Raw genomic sequence first — 12,208 nt, forward strand, 5'->3', positions numbered from 1 at the left:
TCTGATGGTGTTTTGAATTCTTCAGGATCTGTTGTTATGTCTCCCTTTTCATTTCTGATTTTGTTAATTAGGATTTTGTCCCTGTGCCCTCTAGTGAGTCTAGCTAAGGGTTTATCTATCTTGTTGATTTTCTCAAAGAACCGACTCCTCGTTTGGTTGATTCTTTGAATAGTTCTTCTTGTTTCCACTTGGTTGATTTCACCCCTGAGTTTGATTATTTCCTGCCGTCTACTCCTCTTGGGTGAATTTGCTTCCTTTTTTTCTAGAGCTTTTAGATGTGTTGTCAAGCTGCTAGTATGTGCTCTCTCCCGTTTCTTCTTGGAGGCACTCAGAGCTATGAGTTTCCCTCTTAGAAATGCTTTCATTGTGTCCCATAGGTTTGGGTATGTTGTGGCTTCATTTTCATTAAACTCTAAAAAGTCTTTGATTTCTTTCTTTATTCCTTCCTTGACCAAGGTATCATTGAAAAGAGTGTTGTTCAGTTTCTACATGAATGTTGGATTTCTATTATTTATGTTGTTATTGAAGATCAGCCTTAGTCCATGGTGATCTGATAGGATGCATGGGACAATTTTAATATTTTTGTATCTGTTGAGGCCTGTTTTGTGACCAATTATATGGTCAATTTTAGAGAAGGTACCATGAGGTGCTGAGAAGGAATATCCTTCTGTTTTAGGATAAAATGTTCTGTAGATATCTGTTAAATCCATTTGTTTCATAACTTCTGTTAGTTTCACTATGTCCCTGTTTAGTTTCTGTTTCCATGATCTGGCCATTGATGAAAGTGGTGTGTTGAAGTCTTCCACTATTATTGTGTGAGGTGCAATGTGTGCTTTGAGCTTTACTAAATTCTCTTTAATGAATGTGGCTGCCCTTGCATTTGGAGCATAGATATTCAGAATTGAGAGTTCCTTTTGGAAGATTTTACCTTTGATGAGTATGAAGTGTCCCTCCTTGTCTTTTTTGATAACTTTTGGTTGAAAGTCGATTTTATTAGATATTAGAATGGCTACTCCAGCTTGTTTCTTCAGACCATTTGCTTGGAAAATTGTTTTCCAGCCTTTCATTCTGAGGTAGTGTCTGTCTTTTTTCCTGAGATGGGTTTCCTGTAAGCAGCAAAATGTTGGGTTCTATTTGTGTAACCAGTCTGTTAGTCTATGTCTTTTTACTGGGGAATTGAGTCCATTAAGAGATATTAAGGAAAAGTAATTGTTGCTTCCTATTATTTTTGTTGTTATAGTTGGCATTCTGTTCTTATGGCTGTCTTCTTTTAGGTTTATTGAAGGATTACTTTCTTGCTTTTTCTAGGGCGTGGTTCCCGTCCTTGTATTGTTTTTTTTTTTTTTTTTTTTTTTTTCCTGTTATTATCCTTAGACGGGCTGGATTGGTGGAAAGATAATGTGTGAATTTGGTTTAGTCGTGGAATTTTGGTTTCTCCATCTATGGTAATAGAGAGTTTGGCTGGGTATAGTAGCCTGGGTTGGCATTTGTGTTCTCTTAGTGTCTTTATAACATCTGTACAGGATCTTCTGGCTTTCATAGTCTCTGGTGAAAAGTCTGGTGTAATTCTGATAGGCCTGCCTTTATACATTACTTGACCTTTTTCCCTTACTGCTTTTAATTTTCTATCTTTATTTAGTGCATTTGTTGTTCTGATTATTATGTGTCGGGAGGAATTTCTTTTCTGGTCCAGTCTATTTGGAGTTCTGTAGACTTCTTGCATGTTCATGGGCATCTCTTTCTTTAGGTTTGGGAAGTTTTCTGCTATAATTTTGTTGAAGATATTTGCTGGCCCTTTAAGTTGAAAATCTTCATTCTCATCTACCTCCTATCCGTAGGTTTGGTCTTCTCATTGTGTTCTGGATTTCCTGGATGTTTTGAATTAGGATCTTTTTGTGTTTTGCATTTTCTTTGATTGTTGTGCCGATGTTCTCTATGGAATCTTCTGCACCTGATATTCTCTCTTCCATCTCTTGTATTCAATTGCTGATGCTCACATCTATGGTTCCAGATTTCTTTCCTAGGGTTTCTATCTCCAGCGTTGCCTCCCATTGGGTTTTCTTTATTGAATCTACTTCCCTTTTTAGGTCTAGTATGGTTTTGTTAATTTCCATCACCTGTTTGGATGTGTTTTCCTGTTTTTCTTTAAAGACTTCTATCTGTTTGGTTGTGTTTTCCTGTTTTTCTTTAAGGACTTGTAACTCTTTAGCAGTGTTCTCCTGTATTTCTTTAAGTGAGTTACTAAAGTCCTTCTTGATGTCCTCTACCATCATCATAGGATATGCTTTTAAATTCAGGTCTAGGTTTACGGGTGTGTTGGGGTGCCCAAGATTGGGTGAGGTGGGAGTGCTGCGTTCTGATGATGGTGAGTGGTCTTGGTTTCTGTTGGTAAGATTCTTATGTTTGCCTTTCACCATCTGGAAACCTCTGGAGTTAGTCGTTATAGTTGTCTCTGGTTAGAGGTTGTTCTTCTCGTGATTCTGTTAGCCTTTATCAGCAGACCTGGGAGACTAGCTCTCTCCTTAGTTTCATTGGTCAGAGCACTCTCTGCAGGCAAGCTCTCCTCTTGCAGGGAAGGTGCACAGATATCTGGAGTTTGGACCTGCCTCCTGGCAGAAGATGAAGGCCCGAAACAGGGCCTGTCTCAGAAGCTGTTAGTTTCTGTAGTCCTCACTCTCACCTGTGCAGACTAGTCTCAGAGGGATCCGGGAACCAAGATGGCTCCCCCAGGTGCTCCGAAGAAGCCCTCCTGGGTGGGGCGGACACTCTTGTCTGGCAGGGAAGGTGCCCGGATGTCTGGAGCCCAAAACGGGGTCTGCCTCAGAAGCTGTCCTCTAGGGTCCTTGGGGGTGTCCCCCGACTCCGCGCCCAAGGTGACCAGGTGCTGGCGCAAGGGATTTGTGACCCTGGTCAGGCCGGGTTTTCTGCTTTCCTATAGCTGTCTCAGGTCCCATGCAATTGGAATGGAACAGAAGTTGTGTGTCACTCACCAGTGGTCCTAAGATCACGTGGAGAGTCCTCTAGGGACCTTGGAGGTGTCCACCGACTCTGCACCCAAGGTGACCTGGTGCTAGCACTGACCGGAAGGGATCTGAAAACCATATCTAAGTAATGTATTTAAGTTGCACCCTCATCTCTCCACAGAGGAACACCAGTTTCATTGAATTCTACAAGGGAAACAAATTGCTGAAACTCTGTAGATGTCAATCAAATGACAGCCATCTCAGATACAATGTGGAAGCATCCTAGTGAAAAAGAAAGTGCTACCTTTACCCCATTCACAGCATTCCTCCAGTGTGGTTGACTGACGCCTTCTGCTCCCAAAGACCACTAAGGGAAGTGATTTCACTGACATTAAACATACACACGGTACAACTGCAGTACCACACACTGGCAACAGACTCTGAAAGGAACAGCTGAATTATTTAAAAGTGCATTGCATCACTTGGCAAAGTAGCACAGGCTTGTAATCCCAGAGCTTGGGAGTCAAAGGCCTGAGGAGGACGTCTGGCTACATAGTGAGACTTGTATCAAAAATCAAGCAACAACAGAAAATTATGTATAATTATACATGCAACTTTAGGGACTTTATGGTTTATTTTATGAGAAGCTTAATCTCGTACCTTTGTGGATGGTTTTAAATATTCATTGGGTATTTAGATCCTCATTTCTCTAGTACTTATTTTTGGTCCTTTATTAGACACATAAAAACATGTCAAAATGGAGAAGTAGGGTTCATGTGTTAAGCAGTTTGCTTGAGGCTAACTGTCGATTTTTTTCTACAATGGAGTCTGTTTCTTAGTTTGTGGTTATCATAGTTATACTTCTAACCATGCCAGGGTGATTCATGCAACTCTTCAGGCTTATTTACTGACCATGTGTGCATGCATGCCATGACACACATGTGTCTAAGTCCAAGAATAGATCATGTGAGCTCTCTGGGGATTAAACTCAGGTGGTCAGTCAAGGCATCACGTGATGCTGAGCCATCTTGCTGGCCCCATTCAACGTTATAACAGACTTAAATCTTAGGAAACCTCCCCCACCTTGCTCCCTGCCTTCCTCCTTCTCTGCGTGTGTTAACAGATTATGTCAATCATTCACAGCACACAAGTAACTTTTCGAAATAGCTCTTGATGATAATGGTTCACTTGTAAATTAAGCAGGAGCTTCATGTGATGTATACGCGAAGACTCCACACTGCTTCATTGGTCTTTTACATGCTCCATTTATCCCAATTAAACCACTCAGCCTGCCAATCCACACAGCAAGTTTAAGTTATAAATGATGCAGATGATAACTCTGTTTAGATATATGGTGTGCTTTAGAGTATTTTTAAATGAAAAGTTGAATTGAAAAGGATGGCACTGTCACAGACTGAGAGAACTAACTCTCCATTAGTATGAGAAAAGTATTCAATAGGTACTTTCTCTTAGCTATCAGTTGTAAATGAATTACTTTTCTAGGGTAATCTACATGAGTTAGTTTTACAATTTTGACCACAAACAATGCTATAATTCAGATTGTATATAGACTTTCAATTTTTATTTTAAGCCTAACTTCTTTAATTTACTTTAAATTAGTTTTTATTCCTCTTACCAAAAGCAAAAGTGAAATTAATCTCTTTGATACCCAAATATTTATAATCAAATGGCATGGGCAGTTCTGTCTACTTTGAACAGAATTATGAAGGAAGCCATGTGCTTTTCTCAGGTTTTATGAATAAAACCTTTTATAAAAGTTTATTGCTCTGAATAGATTATCTACGTTTGTTTAAAATTTATCAGGAGCCTGTGGAGCACAGGCTCATTCTTTCACGAGTTTGTACAAACCAGTCAAGAGTGCTGGAGGGCAAAGGCTATGGAGGGATGTGGAGGCCTGTCAGCTACCTACGCCTTCAGGGAGAGAGCCTCAGCTCCCTGCACTTGTCTCGACCTGTGTGGTCTCCAAACTGTGGTCATTTCTAGTTAAGAAATGACATAGCCCTGACTTTCTCCCATTGAAATAATTACATGAAATGAAATTATAACGAAACCGAAGAGAGTGTCCGGCAGAGCCACCTGAAGAGTTGTACCATTTTAGCAGTTTCTTGGATGGCACAGCAAGTTCCCTCAACAGGACTATTGATTCTCTGTGCTTTAAATGGCTTTCCCTGAGGAAATGCAGTTCTGTTCCATGTGAACCGCTTCTGAAGGAACATCTGCCTAGGGGCGCGCTCTCTACCACATTCCAATTTATATTTACTCCTTTATGACTAATTATAAAATAAAAGGCCCTATCTTATTTATTATAAATATATTCATATCTATTATTTATTACAAATAGAGAGAGAATATGAAGGAAAGAAAACAAGTTGGCAATCAATAAAATGCCCCAAGACAACCTTGTTCTTCTGAAATACTAAGGTCGCAATAATATTTAATTTATAGCTTTAAAATAAGAGTGTCTTTGTGTGTCACAAAGAAACATGGTCTAGGTAGCAAAAGCAGTCTGAAGCGGTGTGGTGTCTTAGCTGGATGGCTAATGGCTGAATCAGCTGTCCTAGGAGGCTTTCTTAGGATTAACTGTCTTTTAATCCGTTTACGCCCAGGTAATTTCTAGAACGATAGAGTTTCTGGAGGGAAGTTTGTCAACTGAAATTACACAATGCATATATGTGTGTAAGTACTCATATATATCCTTTTATAGTTTAGGAATTTGTCATCCATAAATACTTAAATAAGTCCACAAGAATGCTTGTTACAGTGTTCCTCATCTACAGCAAGGGTTAGTTAAAAGCTGGCCTCTGATCTTTTTGAAATGATTAATATAGTTACCAGTTAAGAGACTTTTATAATGTGTTGCTATGTATTGTCAAAGTTGAGCGGAGATGTAACAGACTGTGGCTCCCGTTGATGCCTTTGGTAAGTGAATAGGAAAGTCTCTGAAGAACATTTGCCAAGGTTTTAACAGCAAGAAATGGGGATCCACAGGGAACTGTGAATTTGACCTCACACGTCTGTTTTGGCAAACAAAAACTTCAGAGAAAAGCAAAGGAAAAGAAGAAACAGTGCTGGTTTTAAACTCAGAATAAAAATTCAAATGGTTTCATTATAGGCTGGTAAATAGCGGTTTAATATGTCAGTCAGATGTTTCCCTACCAATATTGCAAACAGAACTCTAAAGGAATGGAACATTTCATATTGTGTATGAAAATTTGCTTTACTCTTCAGGCTAAATTAAATCACCCACAGATAGAAATGTTAGGTGTGCTCTAGGACACAGAACAAAAGCTGGTTCAAAGAGTCTGTGTTTACCAAATCTATATGCTTCGTAAACCTCATATGCGTTTTCAGAGATTGGAAAACGTTCATTTCATTGGTAAGGCCCGTTTGGGATCCAGCCTCTGATATTTAATGAGGGATGTGGCACTGGTGGAGACCCTTCCACCTTCATTTATATTCATGAGCTTTATCTCCAGCAGGGGGTCCTCTGAAGTCTAGCAAGGTGTGTGCTTTCTTGCCTTTAAGCCTTATGGATTTCTCCCCCTGTCCTTCAGTCATAGGAGGAAGTGAGGAGCCCTGGCTGGAGGCTTCCCAGCATGCCCTGCATCCAGAGACTCCTCTTCACCGCTTTCCCATGTTTTCTCACATTTAATTTTATTCCAGGTTTTTATTATATGCCCCATGTTTTAAGCATACCCGTCTGGAATAACCCTGATATGGGATGCTGGTTTCACTATGGGTGGAAGACACTCAGTTTTCTCACTGCACCACAATAACAGCCTAGCCTAGAGGCTGCTTAGCAGCCAGCACATACTAACTGGGACACTCCAGAGTCTTAGTAAATTATCTTCAATTTAAAGCACAACACCATTCTGTTGGTCTTAAAATAAGATAAAATGTGGTTCAAAAGATTTTTTAAAAACTATAAGAGTGTTTTATTATTATTTTATTTTTTAGTAGAATTATGAGACTAACAATTATGGCTGATATGGTATGTAACATGTTATTACTGAAACAATCAAGTGTGTGGAGACACTCAGCAGAAAGAAAATCTGTGTTTTATCTCTCTGTGTCTCTGACACTGCTAGAGTTTCTATTCAATTTTAGCACATTTTTAAAAGACATTTTAAAATTAGTGTTAGTTTTTTTTTAATCTAAAGCAATTCTATTGTCATGAAAGTAATATTCAGATGCAGACCAAATTAAGGGTAGGATGGAGGGAGCAGTGCTCTCTAACAGCTGGTCATCTGGATCTTTCTGAGCATCTTGTGTGTCTTTAAAACATACTTTAATATGTTCAATTGTTTATGCATCATGTATTGCAATTTCTCTTGTTTGGTTACTGAATGGTACAATTACTACTGATGACGCCACATACTTTGGTTGAATGGCATAGAGGGATCAGTTTCAAAGTGACAGAGAAACTCTTTTCTTGTTGGCTTGCTTTTATAGTGTTGGGATCCCAAGATCTAATCCAGTCTAGACCCTGAATGCTATAATACCATACTGCCACACTGATGTAAGAGTGGCAACATTGAGGATGAGTGTAGCCAACACCTCTCTTGATGAGATTTAAGATCTGCTGCATATAAAGGAATTTAAACTCGGTACTGTAAACATGGTGTGAAATCCATGATTCTGGAACCCATAGGTCCGTGGTGGGAAGAGAAGACTGTTGTTGTTTTGATAGTCATGTGGTTAAACTATGTTCTGTATACTGTTTTAAGGTTAAAAATAGCACATTTCCAATATATAAAAAACATATTTGCATCCCCCATGTGTATGCATGCTGTGAGTTCACACATGTACACATGTACCTGTGCATGCATGTGCATATATGTAGGCTGGGTCAAACTTGAGTGTTGCTCCTCAGGAGCGACACTGGGTCTTTCACTGAGACCTGGAGCTTGCTGATGGTCTAGGGCAACTCATTAGCAAACTCCAGGGATCCTCCTGTTTTCAACCTTTCTCTTCCAACACTGGGATCACAAGTGTGTGCCACCATGCCTGACTTTTAAACATGGGCGTTGGGGAGAAATCTCAGGCCTTCATGCATATCTGGCAAGCACTTTATCAGCTGAGCCATCACCCCAGCCTTCTAAATTCTTTTGTGTTATATGTGATACAGGACTTGAGATTAAAATATCTAGTTTACTAATTTGTTTTTGAACTAGACATATATTTATAATTGAGGGAAATACAGTAAATTTGTTTCAGCCACCATATATATATATTTCTCATCTCTAATTTTTTCCTTATAAATCTCTTCTGGTTTCACAAATGCCGTCTGTTCCCTCATCCATCTGAGGATAACAGATATGCTTCTGAGATTGTCTATATTCATTCATTCTGATATTTCATCTAAACTTTTAGTTCTTTAGATGAATGTTTTTATTTAAAGTTGTTGGTTTTTTTTTTTTAAATCATGTTTGGATATTCTATATCATTTGTTGAAACTACTAGCTATACTTGAGTTGTCAGTGTAAAAATGCCAGCTGCCTGGTAGGTTAGGCACCGTGGGTGAGGACTGTCATGGACATGCACTGCTCAGAAGCTCAGTCCCAGATGTCCACATTTGCTGTTGCTTTCTGGAGGCAGAAGCCTGGCTTTGAAGTCACTCACCAGTCCCTACAGCTGTGACTCGGAGCTACACCCTAACCCTAACCCACACCTGGAGCAAAGCCGGGTGCCACATAGGATGAATTTGACCTGTAGTTGTCCCCCTCCCCCTGCTTCTCAGATCCCAGGCTCCTGCTCATCCCTACAGCCTCTGTCCCCCCAAGTCTTTCATAATTTCTGGCCTACTTAGAGAGATACCTCACTATTTTCTCACTCAACAGAGATTTACTTGCTCATTTTCTGTAATTTTCAAGGACTTGGAACAAGGATTTGGGGCAGGTGGTGAAGACAGGACCATGTTATATTGATTAAAAATTTTAATAGTCATTAATTTGCAGATTTCTACTTTGTCATGGACATACTGTTATTGATAACAATAAAATATCTTCAAAAGGTATTTAAATAGTACAAACATATAAGGGCACGAGGCATATATACAAATTCCATTTCGCGGCAACCTGCCTAGCTCTTTCTCACCGAGCCTTAGCTGGGAGAGATATTATAGCTGCTAATTAAATGATGTGTGTGTAAGGTTAAGCCGAAGTTCAGAAAGGCTCACATAAATTATCAATGTATCTATTAAAGCATTCCCCTCCCTGAAGTAACAGATGTATCTTCTTTAGAAAAAAAAACCCAACATCCCCCCTCCAAGAAAAAACCCTTTAACTTTCTACCTAACAAACAAACAAACAAACCCATCAGCACTAGATAGCCCAGTTATGTGCAAGGCTCACATGTTCATGATACGCAAGGCTCACCCACTCATGATGTGCAAGTCTCACGCGCCCTGGGACATCCCAGTGATGGGCAAGGCTCACATGCCCACATCCTTCTGATGTGAGATCAAATGTTTCGATTCTAGTATGAAAACACAGGCAGCTGGGGAAGTGGTTTCTGAAAACATTGTCTTGGATTTTCTTTCCACCCTGGTTATTCACACAAAATAGTTTGAACATGTTATTAGGGCAGCATGTTCTTTAACTCTCTTTAATTCCCATGGAAGGAAAACAGGTGAAAAGGATGCATATGCACCTACGCTAAATATTTAATTAGGATTTTTTTCTAAAAGTTTTAGAATGCAACCAATGCAGTCACTGTAATATGCAGAAGGTTTACTAGCTACCTGCTACCTCTGGTAGGGAGCCCTCTGTTGGTAAATTGTTCCTGGATAGTTGTGCTTGAAGAGAAGACTGAGACAAACATGCTCTGCACTTGGCAGAGAAGGGACGTCCCAAGTGTTCATAACCAATGCTTTTCTTTGTTGCCTCTCATGCTATGTATAAGATGCTCCATTCAGTTTGACTTTGTGAAAAGATTTTCTTCCTGAAGCTCTAATAAAAATAACTTTATCAGTGTTCTCTACTAGACCAAAAAAAGCAGCATCTGGCACTGCATTAAACCATCATTTCAGCCTAGACGCAGAAAAGCTGAGTCTTCTTCTCATGGTCCTTTCATGCTATATAGCCCAACCCAACCGGAAGTGGCTTCTTTTCTTGTGAGGATGCTTTTTGTTTTAGCCAAAAACTCTCTGACAATATTAGTATTTCATTAGAGTGAAATGCCTGATCTGTAATCAGAATATATATATATATATATATATATATATATATATATATACACACACACACACACACATATATAATAATACATATACATGTTTGTATATATTTACATACATATAAATCTATATTTATATTGTTTATACATATAGGTTTATATATAAATCTACCATATAAATATATGAAAATGTTATATATAACTACATATTTATATATCATATATAAAATATTATATGAAAAAATATAAATATATGTAATATATAAATATCTATTATATTTTCTAAGGTAGGTTGGTTTCTTTAAATATCAAATCAATTCCTTTTCTATTTTTTCCTTTTATTCTGTTACCATGATTGACAAAAAGCAACTCAGGAAAGAGAAGGTTACCTGGTTGTAACTGCAGGTTGCAGGCCGCCATCATTCAGGGAAGTTAAAGCAGCTAGCCATACTGCATCTCAGCCAGGAACAGAGGCAAACGCACGCATGCCTCCTTGTTTACCCACAGCTAGCTTGCTCTGCTCTTACAATGTTCCAGACCTCTGCCAGGGAATAAGCTACCTACCACAGGTTACAATTTTCTATATCCATCAACAATCAAGACCACTCCCCGGCGGACATGCCCATCGGCCAAGCTGCTACAAGCATCCAGCTCCTTACATATTGAACTTAAAAGGAAAGTCCTGGTGAGAGCTAGAAACTTTCTGCAATTTCTTTCTATAAATATTGTTTGCTTCACTGTTTGGAACTTTTTTTGTTTTGAGCTTTTTCTCTTAATATAGGACTTTCCTACATAGCCCAGGCTGGCTTGGAGCTCAGGAGTCTTCTTCCTCACCCTCCTAATCCCTTTAAACTCCAAGTCTCTCCCCTTCTCTCTGTCTGCGTGCACATGTATCTGGTGTGTGTGTGTGTATGGTACCTGTGCGTGCACATGTGTGTGTTTGTGTGTGTGTGTGTGTCCATGCACACGTGCATACGTGTATGTGGAGGTATGAATGTACCATGGTCACATACAGAAGTTAGTGGTCAATCTAGGGTGTCAGGCCCCATGTTCTATCTTGTTGGAGACAGGGGCTCTGCTGTTTTCTCACTTTACATGCTAGGCAAGCATCCAGGGCTTTTTCAGTCTTTGTTTCCCATTCCCAACCCCCACCTCAGAAGTCCTGTGACTTGAGATTCGAGCTCTGTATGGGTGGCTTTGATGTGGTTCAGAGGATCCAAACTCTGGCCCCCACACTTTCACGGTGACAAACTGGAGCTTGTGAAAGTACTACTCACCTAGGACGTGATCGCAGGCCTTCAGGTCCCAGGACAAGGCATACAGAAGAAAACTTACAGAAAACACAGACCACCCCAGTGCTTCAGGTCTCCCACCCTCCAACCTCAGTCCCAAATAGCTCCTTTACATATCTCTCAAAGACAAATTGTATTCCCTAAATAGCCGTTTATGGATCAAACCCACATTTCAGTGAAAATAAATCTCAGTCCCCAGGAGGAGAAACAAAATCTCAGTATAATAGGGGTAGAAAGATTTTGAATTCTAAATACCTAAAAAATTTGTTTCCTAGTAAAAGCTAAATAATATAGGATATATATATATATATATATATATATAAAGTTATGAAGTATTTATAATCACAATTTAAAAAATATCCATAAAAGCACCTGATGAAAACCTTTAGGGTAAGTGTCCCCTCCTGGCTTGTCTGTGGCAGAAACCATCAGTGGTGATTTAAGCATCCTTTTGCCATTTCACGATATGCATAAACCGTGCCTACTGGAACAAGGGTAGGCGGTATACACAGCATGGGAGATAACAATTACTTACCCTGTGGGCTGGCTCTCAAATTCTTCTGACCACTGCTCTTGAATATCCTCTGTAGAAAGATCTACATCCCGGGTGGTGGCAAAATTGAACTCGCTGCCTTCATTTCCATGGAAATAAATGGAGTTCCCATCTGACTGACAGCTATGCTGTAGATAAAATAGAGAGCATGGGGTGGCTGTTGAATTGGTTTTGTGTCTGTTTTACTCATGTATAATTAGAGT

General features: G+C 39.5%; 1 protein-coding gene across 2 annotated transcripts in view; it reads right to left on the reverse strand.

Annotated features, from left to right (window-relative positions):
* The window catches only part of Reln (reelin), a 460,252-nt gene that overhangs the window by 184,237 nt on the left and 263,807 nt on the right, over positions 1-12,208 (reverse strand). For both annotated transcript variants that reach the window (NM_001310464.1, NM_011261.2), the window contains exon 11: positions 11,988-12,133. In NM_001310464.1, the coding sequence (NP_001297393.1) occupies positions 11,988-12,133 (146 nt within the window). The remainder of the gene's footprint in view (positions 1-11,987; positions 12,134-12,208) is intronic.

Source organism: Mus musculus, chromosome 5 (assembly GCF_000001635.26).
Source record: "Mus musculus strain C57BL/6J chromosome 5, GRCm38.p6 C57BL/6J".
Taxonomy (NCBI): domain Eukaryota; kingdom Metazoa; phylum Chordata; class Mammalia; order Rodentia; family Muridae; genus Mus; species Mus musculus.